The sequence below is a fragment of the Podarcis tiliguerta genome (genome assembly GCF_965153285.1).
Source record: "Podarcis tiliguerta genome assembly, chromosome: 14".
NCBI lineage: Eukaryota > Metazoa > Chordata > Lepidosauria > Squamata > Lacertidae > Podarcis > Podarcis tiliguerta.
Genome location: NC_139547.1, coordinates 16,190,517 through 16,216,605, shown reverse-complemented (window position 1 = coordinate 16,216,605; position 26,089 = coordinate 16,190,517). Strand labels below are relative to the sequence as shown.

The following is a 26,089-nucleotide window of genomic DNA, read 5'->3' as shown; positions in this document are numbered from 1 at the left end:
AAACGCCTGGCACCCTCCCCTCCACAGTGGGCGGCGACCCGGCGGCTCGGATCGGATTCGCACAGCCAGCACTGCAGTGAGAGAGAGTGAGTGAGCCAGGTAGGGGCAGAGAGCTGCGAGTGCGAGCGCGCCCCCCCAGATGTTGCGCCCGGTGCGGCCGGCCCCCCCTGCACCCCCCACGCTACGCCACTGCTTCAACACTCCTCCAGGCTCTCTTGCCCCTTTCACTGTTATAGGAATGGCCCCTCCAGAAGTGCTTTCTATTGTGCGTTCAGAATGAAGTGTGCCTTGGAGTTACTGGTCTGTTTTTGTTTTATTATGTATTTTGTGTTCTCATTTTAGATTTTTATGTTGTGATTCGACTCATGATCTTCGGCTGAAAGGTGGTACAGCATACACATTTAATAAATGGCTGTTGATTTACTTGATCCCACTTTGTGCTAGATGTTGTTGAACTACAGCTCACCACAGGCCTGATCATTGACCCTAGTATTGGTGTATAAAAAGCCCTTAATGATCTGAGTCCCAAGAACCTGATGGAGTGCCTTCTCCTCTTCTGCCCCACTCCTTCAAGTCATCTGGAGATGTCCTTGTGGTTCCATTAATTGCAGGGGCTGGCCAAGCACACCCCAAAATATGGAACTCCATCCTCAGTTATGTTTGGTTTTGAGTCCCAGACTGATTACAGTGGTACCTCGGGTTACATACGCTTCAGGTTACATACACTTCAGGTTACAGACTCCGCTAACCCAGAAATAGTACCTTGGTTTAAGAACTTTGCTTCAGGATGAGAACAGAAATCGTGCTCCAGCGGTGCTGCAGCAGCAGGAGGCCCCATTAGCTAAAGTGGTGCTTTAGGTTAAGAACAGTTTCAGGTTAAGAACGGACCTCTGAAATGAATGAAGTACTTAACCCAAGGTAACACTGTATATTGAGGTGCATTTTTTTTCTTTAAAAAAAACCGCCAAGCCTTTGGGACATAAATGATACTTTCACCAACTCTGCCACTTGCTTTCGTATTACTGGTTGCCTGTTTTCGTAATATTTTTATGGGGTTTATATTGTGACGCTGGAAAAGGGGTACTGTGCTATTAGCCCACCAGGATATAAGCGTATGGAGATAAATAAATAAATGCACACCGATAGCGTCATCATCATTTTTGCAGTTGCAGTTGTCATCATTTTGTAGCGAAACTCTTCTTTGTGCATATGGCAAATAACAATTAACAGTACCGGATCATGATATATAAAACACGGCATTTCCATCAGTGAGATTTCCAGGTGTCATCATCTTCAAAGACCTCCTTCCGTTCTCTTCATTTCGCATTACAGCGATCTTTATTGACCGGTCTTGCCCTTAGGTGCTCATATAAAATTCTCGTTGAGTGCAGTAGAAGCTCTCCATCTGTATCTTAGGGCAAATTTTGGCCCCAAGATAAAACGCTACGTGATTTATAGAAAATGAAAAAGTTGGGGCACAGGGCAGGGGGAGGGAATGTTGAGAGCGGCTGAGCATCCGTTCACCAATACCCCTACCCTGGGATGTTTAGGTTTACCTTGTACTATTTGTTTCTGTGCTATCTCATCGTAGAGTTGGAAGGTATCTCCAAGGGTCATCTAGTCCAACCCCTGCAATGCAAGAATCACAGCTCAGGAATCCCTGACAGATGGCCACCCAACCTCTGCTTTAAAAAATTCCCATGAAGCAGAGTCCCGCCCAGTGGCGTAGCGTGGGGGGTCCAGGGGGGCCCGGCCGCACCGGGCGCAACATCTGGGGGTTAGGGTTAGGGGGCGCAAATCCACGGGTTAGGGGGTGCAAATTACTTGCCTTGCCCCGGGTGCTGACAACCCACGCTACGCCACTGGTCCCGCCACCTTCCAAAGTAGACAGTTCCGCCGTCAAACAACCTTTACCACCAGAAAGTTCTTCCCAGTGATTGGTCCGTCTCCTTTCTTGTCATTTGAACCCTTCAGGCCCTACTTTTCGGAAACAGCAGAAAACAAACCTGCTGCATCCTCCGCGTAACGGATGTGACAGCAGTTCAGATACTTGAATATGGCCTCTTAGTCTTCTCTTCTCCAGGTGAAACATACCCAACACTCTCAACCGCTCCATGTAAAACTCTCGAGACCCTTTATCAGCTCAGTCACCCAAATCGTTCAACATCTTGAGGGCCAAAGATCTAAACATTCCTGATCTAAACATTCTTTGAAAGAAAATGATGGTCACACTTGGGGTTGGCAGACCTCTAGGACCAACCTGAAGTCTCCAGGTTTGCCTGCCCTCTCCCTGCAGGTGGCAGGGTTAGGGTTTGTATCTCCAGTTGAGTAAGAGAACCTTCCCTTCCCAGGCTCCCTAAGCACGTGAGAAAGAATTACAGTGGTATCTCGGGTTACAGACGCTTCAGGTTACATACGCTTCAGGTTACAGACTCCGCTAACCCAGAAATAGTACCTCGGGCTAAGAACTTTGTTTCAGGATGAGAACAGAAATTGCGCCGTGGCAGCAGCGGGAGGCCCCATTAGCTAAAGTGGTACCTCAGGTTAAGAACAGTTTCAGGTTAAGAACAGACCTCCAGAACAAATTAAGTTCTTAACCCGAGGTACCCCTGTACCCCTTCATTTCATCTGGACCACGGACTGCCCCTCCCCCACCTCACCCTGCCCTTTTAAGCTGAGGTTAATTTCCTGCAAGTGCCATATTTGCTCATTTGTTAGACTTTGTGTGTGTGCTTTTTTTAATTGCATGCTCTCATCAACTGTGGTTCATGCTTAATGCGTTATGCTTGATGACATCACCAGTGGCTGCTCCTATGTCTCAGGAGATATAGATAGATAGATAGATAGATAGATAGATAGATAGATATAGATATAGATAGATAGATATAGATATAGATAGATAGATGATAGATAGATGATAGATAGATAGATAGATAGATAGATAGATAGATAGATAGATAGATAGATGATAGATATAGATAGATAGATAGATAGATAGATAGATAGATAGATAGATAGATGATAGATAGATAGATAGATAGATAGATAGATAGATAGATAGATAGATAGGAAATGGTGGGGGAGAGCTGGAAGGTCCTCATGGCTCGTGAGGAGCCCCTCCCCGGAGCCCTAAGAGGACGTCAGTGAGGCAGGAGGAAGCCCCAAAGAGACTGGGGGCGTGTGGGGCTTCCTTTAGGCTGCTCAGCCTCCCTGCCTAGCCAGTGGCATAGTGTTGTGTGGAAGGTCCACAGGATCGGTGGCCCCGGGTGCAGAATTCTTCAGGGGCACAAAGTTTCAACACCCGGTGCTGGGTTCCGTTGAAATTTACTAGACATGAGGAACTCAGGTTCATTAATTTCAGTGGGTCTACTCTGAGTGCAGCTTAGTTGGATACTATACAGTGGTACTTTGGTTCTCAAACTTAATCCATTCCGGAAGTCCGTTCCAAAACCAAAGCGGTCTGAAACCAAGGTGCGCTTTCCCATAGAAAGTAATGCAAAATGGATTAATCTGTTCCAAACTTTTAAAAACAACCCTGAAACAGCAATTTAACATGAATTTTACTATCTAACAAGACCGGTGACCCATAAAATGAAAGCAATAAACAATGTACTACAGTCACACAATCAATCAGTAGCTGAACTGGGTTCTCCACAGTCACAAAAAATAGAGCTGCAAAAGCAAAAATGCAAAATAAATATAAAAAGCAGACAGACCTCAGCGTAACACTCAAAATGGAAGTGTGGCACTCAAATCGGAAGCACGTTCGGCTTCCAAAAAAAGTTCACAAACCAGAACTCTTACTTTCGGGTTTGCAGTATTTGGATTCCAAGTTGTTTGACTACCAAGGCGTTTGAGAACCAAGGTACCACTGTACCTGATTGTTGAACTTGGTGTGCTTTAAACTAACCAGAGTTTGTTTTAAACCGCTCCTCATAGTTTGGATGACACAACAAGCCATCGTCCAGAAACCAAACCCTGGTGAAATATTTTTTCTGGGCATACTGGAGGAGAAAGGGGTGATCCTCCGGCTTGCTGAAACTCATCCTTGCTTAGGCCTGTTTCTCCAAACCACGGTTTAGCATTACATGTGAGCACAGCCATTGTGAAAGGTAGCAAAGTTGTGCTCAAGCGCATATGAATAAATGGCAGCGAGCAGCGAGTTTCCTCCCTGCCAACTTGCGGATTGCAACCTGTTGTTTTTTGCCTTAGATAATTACCGTATTTTTCGCTCTATAACACACACCCGACAATAACACGCATGTAGTTTTTAGAGGAGGAAAATCCGTAGGCATGCCACCCGTAGGCATTCCCTCCATAACACGCACAGACATTTCCCCTTACTTTCTAGGAGGAAAAAAGTGAGTGTTACGGTGCAAAAAATACGGTAAATGGGAAACGCCAATAAACAAACCTGTCCCAATCTGCATAGCTCCACCCCTTCATTTGCATAACCGTACCCCCAGGTTCCAGGTTCTAGGCATAGCTGTCAACCATCCCTTATTAGGCGGGAAACTCCCTTATCCCAGCGCCGTGTCCCGCTGCTCTCCCTTATTGATGATGTCCCTTAAATTTCCTGGGTTTCATACTCACCCAGCTCAGGAAGGAAGCAGCGGCTCGGGGTCTTCCGCCGTGAGAGAGAGAGTGCGCTGGCACCGTCGTCCGTGTGCAAGGAGTTCCATCGGCCCTTCCCTGCCCGAGAGAGAGGTGGGGGAGAGAGAGAGAGACTCTCACCCACGCCGCCTGCGAGCCCAGAGGCGGCAGCAGTGGTGGCAGCTGAGGAGGTGGCCTGAGGGAGGAGGAAGAGGAGGGGATGGGGAGGGATGCAGAAGGGTGGCGCTTCAGCGGCCGTGGCGGCTCTGCAACCGCCTCATGCCGGATTGACGGCATCTGTCGATCCTACCAATGTATGTAACTCTTTACAATAGCAAAATCCCTTATTTTGGCTGCTGATCCTTTATTTTCGAGACTGCTGGTCCCTTATTTTCAAATCTGTTTTTTTAAAAATAATAATATTTATTAAAGGTTTTATAGTTACAGGGGGGAAAAGTAAGAAAGAAAAAAAAGACAATAGAAAATTAACAAACAATACATCAAGAATAAAAGGGGAAAAAACAATACATCAAGACAACAAAAAGACAAAAACATTTAAAAACATCCATTTTCCATATCTTTATCTTTCATTTACTTGTTTCCTCGACTTCCTCACACCTCCCTTTTTTGTATTCTAGTTCAAATTAGCTAATTCAGCAAATCCTTTCCCTCTTTCTCAACTTTTTGTTCTATAATTAATCTTGACACAATCTAACTTTAAATTTTCCACTTTAACCCATTAACAATCAGTTTTTACTTAATTCTTTATAACATTTCTGCTAAAACCATACCTTATTTTCAAATCTGTAAGTTGACAGCTATGGTTCTAGGTCATGTTAGAGTGCAATATAACACACAATAAAACGTGTTAGGAGAGGGACAGAGAGAGAGAGAGAGAGAGAGAGAATGAATATTGGTGAGAGAGGTGCCTGCCACTGGGATGAGTACTTCCTGAGCTCAGCTGCCTTCTAGAGGGAGACAAGAAAAAGGAACTGCAGCTTTCCAGTGGGGACACAGGAACTCATTCTGCCTTACATGCAGAAGGTCCCTGGTTCAGTCGTAGGCATCTCCAGGTAGGACTGGGAATGTCCTCTGTCTGAAACCCTAGAGAGCTGCTGCCAGCCTGTGTAGGCAATACTTAGCTAGTTGGACCGATAGTTTAACTCAGCAAGCATGAGGTATAGTGTTCCACTATGTTTATCAGCTCTTATACGTGGGCTCCCAGGTTTAATTGGTAGGGTTCCAGCTTTGCAACTGAATGCTGGCTTTGCATACTAGGGAGTTATAATTGCCCTCAACATGTGATATGTTGGTATTCACAACACGCATCGATTAGTATATCTGATCAAAGTCTTGTTTTGATGTGCCCCTCTTACTTGCTTCCCCCTCCTCATTTTTTAAAAAATCTTTTCCCTTTTTTAATAAAAAATACTTTCTCACTTTATTTAACCGTTTTCAAAGCTTTGTGATGCAACTCAAGAAATCACCTTTTGCATGTACAGTGGTACCTCAGGTTACATACGCTTCAGGTTACAGACTCCGCTAAGCCAGAAATAGTACCTCGGGTTAAGAACTTTGCTTCAGGATGAGAACAGAAATCGTGCTCCGGCGGCACGGCAGCAGCAGGAGGCCCCATTAGCTAAAGTGGTGCTTCAGGTTAAGAATAGTTTCAGGTTAAGAACAGACCTCCGGAACGAATTAAGTATCTCGGGTTAAGTACTTAATTCGTCCCGGAGGTCTGTTCTTAACCTGAACAATTTCTGTTCTCATCCTGAAGCAAAGTTCTTAACCTGGGGTACTATTTCTGGGTTAGGGGAGTGTGTAACCTGAAGCGTATGTAACCTGAAGCGTATGTAACCTGAGGTACCACTGTACTTAACCTGAGGTACCACTGTACTAAAAAATAAAAAAGGTGGGAGGTGTCCCCCCCTTTTTTTAAAAAAAGAACACCACACCAAGCTTTACTTGCAGAAAGTTGTTCACATTCTTGGGAAGGAGCAAAAAAATAATAATATAGGCCTTAGGTTAGCTGCATTGATTTAATGCCTTAGTTAGGCGGTAAGAGCAGAGGTAGAGAGACTCCCCCTGCGCTGCATTAGCAGAGCCTGGGGTCGCCCTGACTCCTTTTGATCAAGTCTCTGTGAAAGATGAGTGTCATGCCCTCGCCCAGCCAGCTGTGAGGGGTCTGCCCTGTGACTGGAGGGCCCTGCCGAAACACTCCCCTCCGGAGCGCTGAGGTGGGAGCATCCTGGAGAGGTGAGAGAGAGAGAGGCAGTCACAACTTAGGACTGTAGGTTTCTGGAGGAGGGATCTGATTTCACTCCCCTGTGCTCCCTGTAAGCGCACATCAGGCGTGGAGGTGCTCTCTGCTTCAGACAAGGGTAAAAAAGACCAAGGCGTGTGATGATTCTGCCTCCCTTACTTGTACAGACAGGAATGTTTCCTGGTTCTTCTTTGTACAACTCACAGCAGAGGGGATGGGAAACTGTTTTATAGCTCTCAAAACACATGCTCCGTAAGAATGTCGGAGGTAAGGAAAGTTCTTTTGTAGTTTCTGCATGGATTCGGGTTGTCTTCCGTCCCACCCCCCCCTTCCCCGCTTGCAAGCTCTTGTGCTATAGAAATAATGCTATTTGCTGTAATTGCTTCATTATCCTGGGACAGCAAACAATAAGATTTCAAGGTGCTACACACTACTCGATTTCTTATTTGACTGCTACCTTGTGTTTGGGAATTATCTGTTTGCTTAACAGACTGAGCCTAAGCAGGTTTGCACAGAAATAACTCCATTGATTGATTTCATCTTTTTTTCCTTTTTTTAAAAACTGATTCAAAAGTAAGTGTGCTTTGCACAGCAAACCTTACTTACAAAACGCTGGCCTTCTGGACAAAATGCATCCTAAACGATGGATTGCCTTCCTTTGCCTATAAGTTATGGAAAATCATTGTGATAAAGCAGAATCGGACCGCCAATTAATCTTTCCCCCGTTGAAGCATCAGGATCTGTAAATCACGACGACCTGACAATGTTTAATCGTACAGGTCCTGGTTGTACATTAATAGCTATAAAAGTCATGATTTGTGACTTCAGTGTGTTCTGAGTCAAGTGCTCTAAGCAAATACATTATCATTATTGCGATGTAAAAAAAAAAAAAATGCACAGGAGACCAGACTGCAATTTTGCAAAGGAGGTTTCTTTGGGAATCAAACCAGCAATGGTGTTTGCCTTTTGTATATATAGTTCATTGCTGACCATAACATGTCTTGCAAAATAGGCATGGGGTGGGGAATCCCTTGTCACAAAGTTGTTGTTTGTTGTTTGTGCTTTTAAAATACAAGGAGAACTAGAAGGCTAAATCATTACATCCCGGACTGGCAAACACCGATGTATCTTTTGGGGTTTTCTGTCCTTTGTCATTTCATTCCGTAAAAAAGCACCATCACAAAACTGTCAAAGCAGACTCTTGTGCTGTCTTGCTGGCGTAGCGAAAGAAATATTTAATTTTACTTTCCTGCTCGGTGAACACACCAAGCCTCTTGCCACCATCCCGTTCCTTACCTTTTAAAAAACGTTTGCATTATAATAAAAACAATTGCCCATCAATTGAAAAGGTTTGTGAGAAAGAAAGGGGGGGGAGCGATTTTATACAGATGTGTTCCACACTCGATAACTTTGGATTCTTGGGAAAACAATTGTTTTCTAGTTACGGAGACAGAGGAAATACGTTTCTGCTTAACAGCACCCGAGTTAGGTATGGAAGACTGGTAAAATATGAACATTAATTGTTATTTTGGAAAAGTGGAAGTGGGGAGCAAGATTTATAAATTGTACCGCTGTTTTTTTTAGGTTGAGCTTGCTGCTAAAGTGTGTTAGCAATCGTCTCCCTCCCTCTCTCTCTTTTTGATCATGCAGTTCTTTGGCTCCTTGAACCTTGGGAGGTGATTGTTTGTCTTATCTTCTGGTGAGCTAACTCTGCGCTGTGTTGCAAAACCTTGAGGCATGTTGTGCTCCTTTTTACTGTTCCGGGAGCCTGCAACTGAAGTCAGCTTCATTAGTTTCACTGATGGCACATCAGTGCGCGGCTGGTGTTGCCGCTTCCTTCCAGCTAGACCCCGAGCATGACTGGGGCTGCCTTGGTTTGGATAAGCTTGTAAGGATTTGTCAGCCAGATGTGACAAGATTGTCAAGAGGCGAGTAAAGGAGGAGATCTGATATTAATCAGTGCATAGCTCGGAGCCAAACTTTCTCAGATGCAGTGTAGGAACATGTTCTTCTCATTTACTGTGCCTCTTTTGTGGCTACAGATCTGCCACTGTGCGCCTCTGACGGTTAAAGGGAATGCCAGCTAATCGTATTTAATTGTAAAGACGAAAATTGTGGGTGGGGTGCGGAAAATGAGTGTATCTTGCTATCCATTAACTTGCTTTTTTTTAAAAAAAAAAGGAAAAAATTATAGTGCAGGTTGCTGCTGTTTACACACAGACACTCAAACAGAGCGAAAGTCCTGGGATCTCTCTTTTTGCAAAGTAGGCGGCTGGGGCTACCCATTGTCTTCCTGTAACGTTGGGATCACAGCACAAATTGCCAGAGATGCGTCCAGTCGCTGGATGTTGATTTTTAGGGATAGCGACAGGCCGTGTGGGCTGCTCTCCCTCTTTGGCTCTTGAGGAGCAGAGGCAATCCGTTTAATTAGTTTGGGAAGAGGCATGCCTCACCACCGCTGCGTTGCCTCGGTGGACTCTTCCGAAACTGCGCACATTTAACCTCAAATCCGTTATGTACAGTGGTACCTCGGGTTAAGTACTTAATTCGTTCTGGAGGTCTGTTCTTAACCTGAAACTGTTCTTAACCTGAAGCACCACTTTAGCTAATGGGGCCTCCTGCAGCCGCCGCGCCGCCGGAGCACGATTTCTGTTCTCATCCTGAAGCAAAGTTCTTAACCCGAGGTGCTATTTCTGGGTTAGCGGAGTCTGTAACCTGAAGCGTATGTAACCTGAAGCGTGTGTAACCCGAGGTACCACTGTACTAGGATACTGGGAGCGCCGCTTCTCCCAAATTCAGCTTCCTTTCTCATTTAAAGTTTGCGATTCATTTCTTAACTGATGCCGTATATTTTAGGATGGAGTGAGCTGGCAGATTAAAAAAAAACCCCGTAGGAACTTGCGAATTTGCCTTATCGTCTTTAACCGTAAAGAAGAAGGTTGTGGGTAGGGTGGGGAAAATGAATGGATCTTGCCTTTGTCCATCTAACTCTATACTGTCTGCACTGACTGGCAGCTACTCTCCAGGATTTCAGGCAGGGAGCCCCTCCCAGCCCTACCTGAAGTTGCCGGGAATTGAACCCGGACCACCTGCATTCCAAACAGATACTCTACCATTAAGCTATGGCCCATTCTCAAAATATTGTGATTATTATTACTACTACAACCTTCCCCAAGGTTCCCAATACAGTGGTACCTCGGGTTACATACGCTTCAGGTTACATACGCTTCAGGTTACACACTCCGCTAACCCAGAAATAGTACCTTGGGTTAAGAACTTTGCTTCAGGATGAGAACAGAAATTGTGCTCTGGCGGCACGGCAGCAGCAGGAGACCCCATTAGCTAAAGTGGTGCTTCAGGTTAAGAACAGTTTCAGGTTAAGAACGGACCTCCGGAACGAAGTACTTAACCCGAGGTACCACTGTATGAAATTCAGAGGAACCATTTGAAGTTCTATAGTGGGCACATCAAGTGATAATGGGAGGATTGGTCTATCAATGCTGGGTAGCAACAACATATCCTCCAACGTTTCTCTGATGGAAACAGAGATGTCCTCTTCCATCATCATCGTCATACTCTGCCCATCCGACTGAGTTGCCCCAGCCACTCTGGGCAGCTTCCAACATATATAAAAACATAATAAAACATTAAACATTTTTTTAAAAAGCTTCCCTACACAGAGCTGCCTTCAAATGTCTTCTAATGGTTGCATAGTTAGTTATCTCCTTGGCTCCGGGGGCTCGCATAACTCCATCCCCTCCAACATTTCTGCGATGAAAATAGGGGTGTCCAAAGGAAAAGTGGGACGTTCCGGAATCAAATCAGACACTGGGACGGCTCCTGTAAATCCAGGACTGTCCCTGGAAAATAGAGACACTTGGAGGGCCTGTGCTCTAAATCTTTTGAGTATTATTACTATTACTAATGGGATGTGGGTGGCACTGTGGGTTAAACCACAGAGCCTAGGACTTGCTGATCAGAAGGTCAGCAGTTTGAATCCCCGCGACGGGGTGAGCTCCCGTTGCTCAGTCCCTACTCCTGCCAACCTAGCAGTTCGAAAGCACGTCAAAGTGCAAGTAGATAAATAGGTACCGCTCCGGTGGGAAGGTAAATGGCGTTTCCGTGTACTGCTCTGGTTCACCAGAAGTGGCTTAGTCATTCTGGCCACATGACCCGGAAGCTGTATGCCGGCTCCCTCGGCCAATAAAGTGAGATGAGCGCCGCAACCCCAGTCAGTCACGACTGGACCTAATCGTCAGGGGTCCCTTTACCTTTACCTTACTATTATGACCATTATTATTATTATTATTATTGCTGCTGTTGCTACATTCTTCCCCAAGGTGCCCAGTATGAAATTCCAAGGAACCTTATGAAGTTCCATATTGGGCACATCCAGTAATAGTCGGAGGATCAGTCTGTCAATGCTGGGTAGCTACAATGGATGGAGCCACAGTGAATGTAGCTTCTGTATTCAAAAGTAGTATGTAACCTGGACTACGAGATACTGTGGACAACCAACAGGGTCTGAATCACCCCCTTCATGCCTTCCTTTTTAACTTACAGAGTAATTTTATTTGCCACCATTAGAAGCAGAATGCCTGGCTAAAGGAATGAGTCTCAAGGTTGTGGGTTCGAGTCCCACATTGGACAAAAGATGCCTGCATTGCAGGGGGTGAGACCAGATGACATTCATGGCCCTTCCCAACTCCGAACAATAGCAGTGGCACCATTAGTGTAGGCCAGGCATAGCAAACTCGGCCCTCCAAATGTTTGAGACTACAATTCCCATCATCCCTAGCTAACTGGACCAGTGGTCAGGGATGATGGGAATTGTAGTCCCAAACATCTGGAGGGCCGGTGTTTGCCTATGCCTGGTGTAGGCCTTTAGGGCAGGCAGCCCAGGGCCCCACTCAGCAGAATAAGGAGGGAGGGCCACAAAGCGCCACAGGGTTTCCCCCCACAATTTGAAGCAAGTGAAGTAATGCACATTGCCACTGAAAGAGCACAGCCCCTCGTGAGAACCATTAAGTCCCACGTCCAAAATTGCCACTGCCCAGCAAAGGCAAATTGTGTGACTGCCTTGGGACAGCTGAGCAACGAATGAGCAACTATGTTCCTCCTTTCAATTCATTATAAGAAATGTTCCATTCCGGTGCATCTCAACCTTTTGGTACCTGGGAGCCTGTTTGGAGATCTTGGAAACTGTCCCAGGCACCGCAAAATACCCAGTGCACAGAAGAAAAGCTGGTGGTGCTCAGAACCCCCCAAAAATAAACCAAAACATATATACCTCCCCCCCAAAAAATAAAACACAGGCCAAAAAAAAATCACACAGTGCACCCCTCAGACAATAGGTAACCCTTGCTAAACAACACAAAAAGCCCCCAAAGCCAACAACCCTCATGAAAATAAAATTAGTAGTGTAGGGTTGCCCTGGCAGGGACCAAGGGACTGTGTCTAAGATGCCTGGGTGCCAATGGGTGCCATACTGTAGCCTGCAGTTGTATACTCTGGCGAGTCATTCCAGCTTTCCACAGCCAAAGAAAACTCTCCAGAAACTTCAGGCTGCCCAATGTGGTTGTCATCTGTGCATCTTCTTCTTGTTGTTGTTTAGTCGTTTAGTCGTGTCCGACTCTTCATGACCCCATGGACCAGAGCACGCCAGGCACTCCTGTCTTCCACTGCCTCCCGCAGTTTGGTCAAACTCACGCTGGTAGCTTCGAAAACACTGTCCAACCATCTCATCCTCTGTCATTCCCTTCTCCTTGTGCCCTCAATCTTTCCCAACATCAGGGTCTTTTCCAAAGAGTCTTCTCTTCTCATGAGGTGGCCAAAGTATTGGAGCCTCAGCTTCAGGATCTGTCCTTCCAGTGAGCACTCAGGGCTGATTTCCTTCAGAATGGATCGGTTTGATCTTCTTGCAGTCCATGGGACTCTCAAGAGTCTCCTCCAGCACCATAATTCAAAAGCATCAATTCTTCGGCGATCAGCCTTCTTGATGGTCCAGCTCTCACTGCCATACATCACTACTGGGAAAACCATAGCTTTAACTATACGGACCTTTGTTGGCATGGTGATGTCTCTGCTTTTTAAGATGCTGTCTAGGTTAGTGGCCATCAGTCACCAAAAGCATTCCCTTCCTGCTTTTTTTCTCCTGGGTAGACCCAAAGGTTTGCGAATTTGGGTGGTCAGTTTGCATGTCTCCAATACTATGCTATAAAAAGCATTTCAATTAGTCATCAGATTAGCAATGGCTCATTTCCTGTGGTACCATCCAGATGTGGAACTCCAACTCCCATCATCCCCAGCCTGCGTCAGGGATGATGGGAGCTGTAGTCCAGCAATATTAGCTCCCTTTGGTTCGCATTGACTGACAGCGACTGCCCAGGGTTTTAGACAGGGGACATTGCCAACCCACCTGGAGATGTGATGGTTTAATCCTGGAGCCTTCTGCATGCGAAGCAGTTGTTCTACCACTGAGCTACTCTCTCTCCCCTAAAGCAGGTATCGGGAACCTTTGGTCCTCCAGGTGTTGCTGAACTATAAATTCCATTATCCCTGGCCATTGGACCTAATGGGAGTTATAGTCCAACAGCACCTGGAGCGACAAGGGCTCCTCACACTTGCTCTAAATCATGGTCCAATATTCATGTGCATATGGTTGCATTCGTATGGCATTTTGTCCATTTCCTGGCATTCCCTTGATTGTTACCGTATTTTTCCGTGTATAAGACGCCCCCCTATTTTGGGGGATTCAAAATTAAGAAAACACACTATGCACCATCCATGTATAAGATGACCCCTTATTTTAAACTTCAAAAATTTAGGAAACAATATAGTCTTATACACGGAAAAATACGATAATTTCTGCATTCTATTTGAGCTTTCACATGGCATAAAAGCCAGTTCCAGAAAGACAGCAGAATGCAGCTCAGGTTTAGCACTCATTGCCATGTTATTAGCAAACAGATTTTTTTCTAGAAGCAAATAACATGAAAATTAGTGTTAGACTTGTGCTGTATTTCTGGGGCTAGCGTTTAATGTCATGTGAAAGCTCAGAATGCAGAAATTAAGAGTGGGGAAGCATCAGGAAAATGGAATAAACTGCCATTTGAATGCAGCCTATGTCCAAAAAGTGTGGGAATAATTACCTGTTTTTGAGCGCTCATGAATTTGATCTTGGATTCCCAAAAGGTGAGCATCAGCACTGAGTAAAATTTGGACTTCCTATGTAACGTATACACTGATATATAATGCAAAGAAAACCATGCATGCTATAGCCCTTAGAGATTCAGGATTTGATTGTTAGTGGCACATCATCCCTAAGGCTTATAGCGTTTTCGTACATGATGCTTAAATTGCTTTTGAGCCTCATTCGTGCTATATATGTTAACCTCTAATTGTCGATGATACAGAAGAGAAAGCAGGAGGAGGTGGGACAGAAAGAGATGCAACAGCAGAGATCATTCCATGTGTGGCTTAAGGGTTAATTCTGTTCTTAGTGAGTCAGTCAATGAAGAGCCGCGATGGTGGTGGAAATGGCCTTTAGTAACCAAGCACAGTGGTGTGATCATCATTAAGGAAGCACATGCTCCAGTTGGCTGCATAGTTCTGAGGGAGTTTAACTCTGTATGTTTAGGTCAATGTCTTCCTGCTATGTGCAAGTAACAAAGACCTATGTTTTTTTCTCCTCAGACTTTACACTGTTTTTGTTCAGTTTGCTTAGTAAAGTGTTATGAATATTTATTTTCCCTCTGGACTTTGTTTGCTCTATTTAAGTGAAGAGAGAGAGAGAAATTTGTAGTGCAATTGAGCATTCTGGCCAATGTGTAGGTATTGCATTAGCATCAGAAACCTCATCTTAAAACACAGCTTCAGATCTTGCAGGAGGACAAGATCTTCTGTGGTTTCAGCTGATTTAGGTCACATCCATAGTTTACCCGTCAAGCACTCTTGTACAACTTTAAACAGAATCCAGGGGACTGTACTTTGCTAAGGGTGCTGAGAGTTGTTAGGAGACCCCTCAGAGAGCTACAATTCCCAGCACCTTTAACAAACTACATTTCCCAGAGAGAGCCATGGCTGTTAAAGAGGTATAGGAGTGCAGATGTGACCTTAGCTCTCGGGCAAAAAGAAAACCTACATCTGAACTGGATCGTGCAACTTTATCTTATGCAACTCCATACATTTTAAACTCAACCGCACAGAGTATATGCACAAGATATCATCAACAACGTTGGAGACTTACGCAATATATTTTTTGCAGTTTACATTACACAATGTAAAACAGGAAAAAAAAACACATATTCTCCTGAGGATGAGCACAACAGATTTTTAATAATTGCCTCTAATGATGCAATGCCATCGTGTTAATTTTCAAGCAGGCAGCATTCCTTTCCAATGACTAAAAACTTTGGGAAGGGGAACAGCTTTTATCCTTGGCCTTAAGGTGTTGACCATTCAAATAAAATCTCCATCTTGCGAGAGGATTTAAAAAAAAACAAAACTTGGGAAGTGGAGAAAACTTTTAAAGTGAGCTAGTTGTGGTAGGGAAGAATTCTCTACTTACTTTTTAAAATGCTGGGCTAAATAGGTCCATGGCATGTTGAAGTATGTGATGGCAACCAAGATGTTTTTCTGATTTTGAACTAGTTACAGGAAGAACTGAAAATATGGAACCAGTAAAAGTGTGTGATAGAGTTGTATCAGGCAAGAATGCGCTACAGGATGACCACTTGCAGATCACAAAAAAGAGGACTAAAGAGGCCACTGATTTGCATACAACTTGCACTTGCTAATTTATAAGTATAGGTGCACCTTTAGTAACAGTTACTATGATTTACGCAGAAATACGAAACATCTCACCATAATGGAGAACACAGTGACCAAGGGACGATGTGCAGTCTGACTGCCACTGGCTTTTGATGAGTAACTTTCCATTCTCCTTCAACGTCACTCTTTTCTTAACGTTCTTTACTTTTGAAATCAACTTGCACCCTACAGCTCTTCAGAAAGAGGAGTGAAGGTGAGTCTGTGATCCTTCAGAAGTTGTTGGGCTCCAACTTCCATCAACCCCAGCCAGCATGGTCAATGGACAGGGAGGGTGGGAGTTGTAGTTCAGCAACATCTGGAGGCACAAAGGTTCCAGGGAAGCCCAGAGAAGGCTCATCACTCAGGGGCAGAACATCTGCATTGCATACAGAAACTCCCAGGTTCGATTCTAGCATCTCCAGGCATGGCTAGAGGAAAGACATTCTGTCTGAAACCAGCCACAGCCAATCAGGGTAGACCAGATAGCCAGTCTGGTGTCCTCCAGATGTTCCTGAACTACAACTCCCATCATCCCTGATCGTTTGCCAAACTGGCTGTGGCTAATGGGAATTGGAGTTCAACAGTATCTGGAGGGCATCACAGTGCCTCCCCCCTGGAGTAGACAATACTGGATGGCAGCTTGAGATAATGTGCATGAGAATGGCCCGCTTAATTTAAACAGAGACAGCTCTCTTTTTCCATATTTTAATTTTGGGGAAGGACTGAAGTTCAGTGGGAGAGCACTGACTTCGTTTCTGCTGGATCCTTTCTGCTGCCCCTGACATCTCCAAGAAGGAGACACCGCGGGGCTGGGAATGGGCTTGGAAAGACTTCTGAAACCCCTAAGACCTGCTGTCAGTCAGACTAGGCCAGCCTTCATCAACCTGCTGATGGCTGGGGCTGAGCCTTCTGGGGCACCTGGCCAAGTTAGCAAAGGCTGAGCTAGACTGTCCTGAGTTAGATGGACCAATGTGGTGACTCTACATAAGGCGGCTTCCTATAGCCCTAAATAGTAGCAATAAATAGACTTAAGCCTAATTCGGTATAATTGAACTCAATGGGTCTTACTCGGGAGCTGACATGTACAAAGTATGTGCAAAGTATTGGCAAACCAAATGTCAACTTTAATATATATTTCTAAAGTTTATCTTGAGAAACACAGTAGCCCAAAAGAAATTTGTATGTTTGTTTTCTTCTACCCCACCCTTTGAAGGTATAGCTCTCAGTAACCCGTAAGTTCACAACACATGGATCTTCCATGCTCAACAGGATTTCTCCATTCATTTCAATGGTGGTGAATATCTGCCTGCCTTTCATTTTAAAACGGAGAAATCCTGGCATACAGAAAAGCGTACGCACAGATTTGGAACAGAGCATGATATCTTACATTTTGCGAATGCATACTGGCTTCATCTTCTAATCTATACCTTGAGTTTGCTATATTATGCCACATATTAATTAATTAATTAGATATCTTACCCACCCTTCACCGTAAGTTCCCAAGGCAGGTTACAACAATACAATAATCCAGTTGTCATGCCCCTCAACATTTCTCTGATGAAAATACAGATGCCCTATTTAATATTATCATTGCTTTTTTCTAAAAAAACAAAATGTTTAGGGGTACTCTCATTTTGACTCAAGAAAATCACCTGGAAAGGAAATGAAGCCGTCATCAGATTCACAAAATGTTTAGGGGTATGTGTACCCCTGCATCCCCCCAGAAAAAAACCACTGATTATGATGGTGAAGATTATGATCATCAACATCATCATCATTATTTATACCCCACACATCTGACTGGGGTACCATTCTGGGTGACTTCAACATATATGAAAACATAATAAAACATTAAACATTTTTTAAAAACTTCACTACACAGGGCTGCCTTCAGATATCTTCTATAGGTTGTATAGTAACTTATCTCCTTGGCTCGGGGGTTGGAAAACTCCATACCCTCCAACATTTCTCTAATGAAAATAGGGATGTCTTAAGGAAAAGTGGGACATCCCGAGATCAAATCAGAAACCAGAATGTCTTCTGTAAATCCAGGACTGTCCATGGAAAGTAGGGACACTTGGAGGATCTGAGTTATAAAAGCAGGCTCCCAGGTTGCCTTTTAATGGGCAGTTATGCTTCACTTCAAATCCTGCCCTCTCCTTCCCTGGCAATCATCACTGTGTCCTAAATCTTTCCGTGGAACTCAAATTCTGCTGCACGTCATCTATCTACCTTTTGAATCTTGCAAGTTCTTGTAAATCGCTTCAGGACTCCTTCTGGATGTGTTGTAAACAACAGGGAAATGCACGAGATGTGCTAAGAGAGGCCAACTGCCTAATAAACAGACCCATTTAATTTTATACCGCTGTTCTTGACGTTTTGCAGGCAGTTCCCAAGGTTAATCTCAGGGGACCGGGGGCACGACTGAGCTCAGATCTGATCCAGACCCAGTTCAGTATGGATCTCACTGTGGGGAGATGAAGGAAAATGGGAAATTTTGTCATCGTAAAAGGGTGTCAAGTGAGGTGGTGCATTTTTTCTAAAACGGAGGGTGTGAGAAGAAAAAGGATTTCGGGGAGGGAAGAAGATTTTAGAGCAGCCAGAGGAAATATTTTGAATGGATAATGGCACCCAAAAAATTAGATTCCTGGAAGGAAAGGAAAAACACCCTCTCTTGTTTACAGGCCGGCTGGTACCAAGCTCGCCAGTCTATTAGCAGAAGCTATAAATCACTCTCTCGTTCCCATCATGTACACAGAGCAGAGAATTTGGCATTTAGATGTTCTAATGACCTAAACTGCACTTGGGAAAGAATTTCTACCTTAATCCAGAGACAGATGAGTTCTGATAACGGTCTGCTTTCCATTGCGAGACCCACAAATCTGCCAGCTGTCCTGTTGGTCGAGTTTTGCTCTGGGACTGATCTACCTCTTTATCGCCACCCTGAATGCTGACTACAAAGCTGTCTCTGTTTAAATTAAGCTGGCCAGAACAAAACTTACAGTGACGTTTGCCTGTATAGAAGTATCTGTTTCCATTTGTACTGTCATCCCAAAGGTAGAGGTGTGAACCAAGAAGCCTTTGATTCAAACCTTAGCTTTGGTAGAAACTTATTCGATGGAATTATATACTGATTTCCTAATTTATACAGTGCCACCCATGAGCATGGTGGCACTTTAAAGATTAGAAAAGGACAGGTCCCTGCCCTAATTTGCTTACAATCTAAAGACATATGCAGGGGAAACAAACAGGGAAAGCAAAAGGGAAGCAGGACTGTACAATGAAATAATATGCAGTTGCTTCAATTGTGCATGCTTTGTCCCTCAAGCCTCCCATCTCTAATGTGCTACTTTTCTAGAAAAAGAGGTGCCAGGACTCACCATGAACACCTCCGTCGTTCTCTTAGAATGACAATGGCGCTCACCTGAGAGGTGCCAGGACTGAGTTCTGGTGAGCTCTGGCCAAAAAACCCCCAAAACCCCAGTGTAGTACAGTCATACCTCATGTTACAGACGCTTCAGGTTATGTGTTTTCAGGTTGCGGACCGCGGGAAACGTTGGAAGTACTGGAAGGGGTTACTTCCGGGTTTCATCGCTCATGCATGCGCAGAAGCGCTAAATTGTGCTTCACGCTTGCGCAGAAGCGCCAAATCGTTCTGGCGCAGACTTCAGGATGCAGACGCTGCAGGTTGCGGACGTGCCTCCGTCACGGGACGTCCGCAACCTGAGGTTCCACTGTACTCGTTCTTGACTACCTCACAGGGCTGTTGTAAGGGTTACTGAGTTAGTATTTCCAGTGGTATTTGAGCATTTGGAAGAAGCATCCGTAAAAGGCCGTAAGTTAATATTAGCAACAAAGAAAATAATCAATTGTTGTGGCAAGTTATGTCAGTTCCATAATTCCTTGGGAAGAAGGATTGACTATTAAACCACTCTTGGAAAGGTCACTCTTTGAAGGGAGGAGGGGTCTTCTAACTACCCCCAGCACCCTTGACAAACCACAGAACCCAGGATTATGAGGGGAAGCCATGACTGTTTAAAAGTGGAATGATACTGTTTTAAATGTGTGGTGCAGATGGAGCTACTCCTGTTGGTGGGCAGTTTCAGTGCCCTCACTCTTCCTCCTTATGGTTATTTATGTTTAAATTGGACAGACGGGACAGTCCTTCAAATGGAGGAATGCTTTGTATGAGGTGGGACACCTGGCCATTATTTCTTTACATTGCATCGTATATACTGATGGTCGACTCCGCAGTAAAGTTATAATGGCGATGCAGCAAAATGCCCCCATTAAGGAAACGAAATGGAAATATCGGCCTGCTGGAGGGATTCCCAATATATGCGGAAGTAGGGGGAGGAAATGGCAGGTGGGGGAGAGAGCCCAATGAGAACTCAAGATGCTCAGTGGCGAGATACTGAGGGTTTGGGGTGGGAGGGTCAAGAAAAGAGGGGGAAAGGAGCGGAATACCGATGTCTCCCCACTTGCCGTGTGTTCAACTTGCGCACGACCGTGTACATGCGAGGTGAGGAGGGAAATTAAATACATCAGTTTAATCTGCAAAAAGGCACAAAGAGGGCAAAAACAGCCCCCCCCCCAAAAAAGAGAGTGGGGAAACTGAAAAAATGGCTGAAAATGAGTGGGGGAAATGGCTAGCAGTTCAGGGTACTGGTGTACCTCTAAATCACAGCCAAGCACTTTGGAGTACCAGTCTGCCTGCCTTGTCATTGTTTCCACATCGTCCTCCAGCGATGAGGAAGACTGACAGCTGCCATTGCCACCATTCATACCAGTCTGGTAAGTGCTGCTGCTTTTTAAAAGGGGGTTTTGAAGGTTTCCAGAGGCAGACTCCCAAAAGAATTTATTGTTGTTGCTGTTGTAGCGTGCGTATGCCACTCAGTGGTTATCAAACGGGCTTCCAGTCAAAAGTAGGGTGGATAAAAATCTATGATTTTTAAAAAAAATTATTATAATTCGGGGGTTTTTTATTTAAATCAGATTTTTTTTATTTAAATTGGATTTATAAAATGCTTTTGGAGGAAAAATCTTTCTAAAGATAGTTTTCTGTTTAAGTTACATTATTGTCCAAAGGCTATTCATTGGGAAATAAGGATTTGTTTTAAGTTTTTCATGTGTGCTAAAACTCAGTCTAAGTTGTGAGGATTTTTTTTAAAAAAAAATAAAAAATAACCACATCAGTTAACAAGCTTGGATACATATGCTATAATGCTATTGTTTTAGTTAAATAAATTGTTTAAATTGTTATTAAGGAAATGATTATTTTTCTCCTTCCGATAAAGTACAGCAGAAAAGTTGTCCAAATATTAACAGTTAACTTCTTAAACCTCACAATAATTTCATAATTATCTCTCTATGTATTTCTAATAGTATAACCAAATCAGTAATTTTGGAAAGAACTGTAAAAACTACTCTGAAAATTTATTACTCCAAAAATGAAACCTTCATCTGGTTGTCAATATTAAGATTATACCAGCAGGAATGAGTCTTTTTGTAAAAAAAAAAAACTATTTAAATCGAGTCTTACTGACTAGTGATTTAAATCATGATTTAAATCAAATCCACCCTGGTCAAAAGTGAATATAATATGACAGCAAATAAGAGATGTATCAACAATTACACAGGATCCAGACACTATAAAAAGCAAGGAGGGAATGGTTAGTAAACAGGGGTTTCTTACTTAGGCACTGAAGTCTTTAGCCACACAGCTATCCTACAACATCAGCTGAATATTCAGTAATCTGGCCCACGATCTAGCAAATGGATACCTTGTTGTATTTAGCATTCTTGCAATCTTATATAGAGGTTCGTGCCTGTAAGCAGACAGGGCAGCAGACAGGGATCCAGCCTAACCCAAGCCTAACAAAAAAGTGCGAGGAAGTGATGAAATTTGATGAATGGAGAAAGAAAGTAAAAGCCCATGAAACAAGTGAAGGTTATCTGAAAGAATATTAGATTGCATCTTGATGTATCTGTTTGGACAACTGCCTTCGAAAACCATCCCCCTTTTTTGCTGGGACGCCTCTTTGCGGACTCTCTTTATTTATGGAATGCTGATCTAACTCTGATCTTCTGGGGCTGATGAACACACCGCCGTCTATGGAAAGTACAGCATCTTGAAGGAGTGCAGTGAGGTAATATAATTGAACTCCAGTTATAGTTGACATCTCGTGAAGTCAACGAGGCCTTGGCTCAACACAACATACTTTCTCCCCACCCCCCATCCCACTTAGATGAACCTTATAAAGAAAATTTATGACTTTCTGCGGCTCTATCAGAAGTATGCCAACTGCTGGGCTAACCGGCTATCTAAAGCAAAGTGACTCTCAGAGCTCAGTTCTCAGTGTGTGTTGTAATGCATGTGTTGTAAATTCACAGGAAACTGATTGCTTTTTCTCAGGTACATTTCTTAGTTTTTGCAATGTTCGCTTACTGATTTACTTAACGTTTTTTCAACGAACCACTCCTACAAAGTGTTCCTCCGTCCATAGCCTTTAAACTTTTTTGAGATTCCCCTAATACCATTGCTGTAACCTGGACTCTATTTTTATTTTTTATATGAACCAACCCAGATCTTACACTCATCTCCTGAGAACCTTCTTCATGTGTCTCTAGCAGCTGGCAACATAAGAATGGGCCTTTTCTGCAGTGGCTCCAGATTTGTGAAATACTCCCCTCAGGGAGGCTGGTCTAGCACCTTTCTTATATATCTTTAGGCACCAGACAAAAATGTTTCTCTATAACCAGGCCTATGGCTTTTCAAATGTGTTTGTGGGAAGAGGGTTATTGGTTTGTTTTTGTTTTATTTTATATTCTCATTCCCTATTTTTCTGTTGCAAACCGCCTTGGGATCTATAATAATTGCCTTGGCAATATAATAATAATAATGATGATGATGATGATGATGATGATGATGATGATGATAATAATAATAATAATAATAATATCCTTTTATATATTCTGTCCAATCCACTCCTCTCTCTAGAGTAACCAAAGGTTGTTGTTGATGATGTTGAAGATGGAAGCTCCTGCTTCCTCAAATGACCAGTACTTGTATCAATAGGAAAGCTATCAATCAATTTCTAAGAGGGTTACTTTTCCTTTGACAGTGTACCCCATCATGAGGGAAAGTGAGGGAAACCAGGCAGAGGGCCTTCTTGGTAGTGGCGCCCGCTCTGTGGACCACCCTCTCATCAGATATCGAGAAAATAAACAACTATCTGACTTTTAGAAGACATCTGAAAGCAGCCCTATTTAGGGAAGTTTTTAATGTTTGATCTTTTATCGTGTTTTTGGTATTCTGTTGGGAGCTGCCCAGAGTGGCCCAGCCAGATGGGCAGGATATAAATAAATAATAATAATAATAATTAGTATTATTACGCTTGCTTGAATTCCTTTTTCTGTGCAACTGTACACAAGGTACAGGGGGCTGCCATAAACAGGCAGTGGAGGTATCAGTCATGGAGATTGCTTTTCAACACAAAGGAATTTTGTTGCTTTCTGCAAATGATCATTCCTCCCCTGTCCCAATATCCCCCCCCCCATTTTCTCTCTGTTTTACTATTAATTACCACACTGTGTGCCTTTTTACTACTCAGGATGGGGGATGGGAAGGACTTTTTTGGGGGGGTCAGAACTCGCCAGAACCCAGTTCCGGCGCCCCTCAGGTGAGCACCGTTGCCTTCTAAGACAAAAAAGGGAAGTGTTAATGGTGAGTTCTGGCACTTTTTTCTTTTGAAAAATAGCACTGGGAAGAAACAGTCTGCATGAAGGCCTCTTTCAGGGATGGAGTCAAATATGGCCCTTCAACCTCTGTCTCTGGCGCTCAGGAAACACTTTTTTCCCTAACCAGCGTGGGCTGTATTTGTCTGTGTGAGAATGAGTGAGTGTCTGAGAATGGGAATTTAACTTATTCGGAATCATAACATTCCTATCAGCGATTGCTCGCTGTAGATGCCAAGCTCACCTACGACTTACTATCATCATCATCATCATTTATAATTCGTATACCGTCTTTCTATCTTACAATACTCAAGGCGGTTTGCAAGCTAAAGAAACAAAAAATGTACGTCTTATAACAATCTAATGCAATACAAAAATGTAGCAATAAAACAAAACTTTAAAATAAGCAACCTACACCAAAAAAGTAACATTCAACAATCATTAGAACAGTATAAAAGAATAATGTCAACATATAAAAGTTAAAAAGAAATCCACTCAACAGTTACAATAAATAATTTCTAAACCCACAGAGAAATTTATGGTCTGCAAATAAAAACATCCTGAAGATCCCAGGACACAGAGAGATTAGACTGGCCTCAACTAGAGCCAGGGCTTTCTCGGCCGCGGCTCCAATCTGGTGGAACACTCTGTCACAAGAGACTAGGGCCCTGCGGTACTTGACATCTTTCCGCAGGGCCTGCAAGACAGAGCTGTTCCACCAGGCCTTTGGTCAGGGTGCAGCCTGACCCCCTCCTCTGGCAATCTGCACAGAATTTTGTTTAATGGTTGCCATCAATTTGATTTTAATTAATTTTATAATGAATGTTTTTAGAATGTTGGATTATTTTGATTGTTGTTAGCCGCCCTGAGCCCAGCTTCGGCTGGGGAGGGTGGGGTATAAATAAATTTTATTATTATTATTATTATTAAAACAACGGCAAGCCACAGTACATAAAATAATACAATACAAATTGAGAAGCAGAGGCTAGAGGGTGGGTCAAGGCAGGTGGAAGGAGGCCTCGCCTGAGGAAGTCTCTATGAAATATGACACAGTGCACTACTTGCAGAATGATGCCTGTAGTGACATCATCTAAAGATTTCCCCCCCTTTGGAGATACTCTTTTTTACCCATGCAAACCTACGCAGTTAAAACTCATATGACTGGTTGACTTAAATTTCTTTGCTCAAGTTTCAGCCTTTGCAAAATGAGCTGGCGCAGTATGGCGTGATGAGTTTTCCAGCTTTCAAATTCCCAAAACGAGGGTTGCTAAAAAGTTGCAGCATGACCTGGAATTCTGGCTAAAATAATATAGTTTAGCTTTGCTTGTTAAGTAAAATGTGTGTAAAGTTGCATGGAAATAATTAAAAATGATTGCCAAGTACTTGCAGATTATTATTATTATTAGTCATCATCAACGTCATCATTACCCAACATTTTCAGAAGGTAACATTAAAATTCTTTGGTTTTCTGAAAGCAGTTTATGTGCTTCTTCACCAAACATAGACTTACCAAGCTTGATAATAATAATAATAATAATAATAATTTTATATGTTGTCTGATGACAATAATAATTGTTGTTGTTTAGTCGTTCAGTCATGTCCGACTCTTCGTGACCCCATGGACCAGAGCACGCCAGGCACTCCTGTCTTCCACTGCCTCCCGCAGTTTGGTCAGACTCATGTTTGTAGCTTCGAGAACACTGTCCCACCATCTCGTCCTCTGTCGTCCTCTTCTCCTTGTGTCCTCCATCTTTCCCAGCATCAGGCTCTTTTCCAGGGAGTCTTCTCTTCTCATGAGGTGGTCAAAGTATTGGAGCTTCAGCTTCACGATCTGTCCTTCCAGTGAGCACTCAGGGCTGATTTCCTTAAGAATGGATGCGTTAATAATAATAATAGCAGGTTTTAATTCCTCACACCCATAACTGGGGGGAAAGCAAAAATTAAGTTTCACCCCCTAAAATGACATACCCTCCCAGTTGGGGGACTCGCAGCCTTTCAGATATTTCTGGAGTTCCATCAGCCCCATTCAGCATCCCAGGTCAGGGATGATGGCAGCTGGAATCTAGCAACATCTGGAGGGCCACAGATTCTCATCCCTGGAACTACTGGAAGAAAAACTAGATTTTAAAACAAACCCTACGCTACTAAACCCTATGCCTACCAAACCCTACCCTACCAAACCCTACTCCAAAGGATAAAGGTAAAGGCAAAGGTACCCCTGACCATTAGGTCCAGTCGCGGATGACTCTGGGGTGACTGCGCTCATCTCGCTTTACAGGCCAAGGGAGCTGGCGTACAGCTTCTGGGTCATGTGGCCAGCATGACTAAGCCGCTTCTGGCGAACCAGAGCAGCGCACGGAAACACCATTTACCTTCCCGCCAGAGCGGTACCTATTTATCTACTTGCACCTTGACATGCTTTCGAACTGCTAGCTTGGCAGGAGCAGGGACCGAGCAACGGGAGCTCACCCCGTTGCGGGGATTTGAACCGCTGACCTTCTGATCAGCAAGCCCTAGGCTCTGTGGTTTAACCCACAGCGCCACTGATATCAGGAATCACAAGACAGAGAAACCAATAGGAGAACACTTCAATCTCCCAGGACATTCTTTTGTCTTATTACAAAATAATTTCAGAAATAGACTGGAAAGAGAAGTTGTATTACCAAACTTAAAATCATGGGGAGA

At 43.7% G+C, this 26,089-nt stretch overlaps 1 protein-coding gene across 2 annotated transcripts in view; it reads left to right on the top strand.

Moving 5' to 3' along the window:
* The first annotated feature begins 6,697 nt into the window (after positions 1-6,697).
* BNC1 (basonuclin zinc finger protein 1) overlaps positions 6,698-26,089 on the top strand; it is a 32,513-nt gene continuing 13,121 nt past the window's right edge. The window contains exon 1 of one of the 2 annotated variants that reach the window (XM_083411937.1): positions 6,698-6,849. Coding sequence is in view for 1 of the 2 variants with exons in the window: in XM_083411936.1 (XP_083268062.1) it covers positions 7,115-7,123 (9 nt within the window). In the remaining variant the exon portion in view is untranslated. Of the gene's footprint in view, positions 6,850-6,878; positions 7,124-26,089 lie in introns of those variants that run through there. The other variant, XM_083411936.1, reaches the window with a different exon arrangement.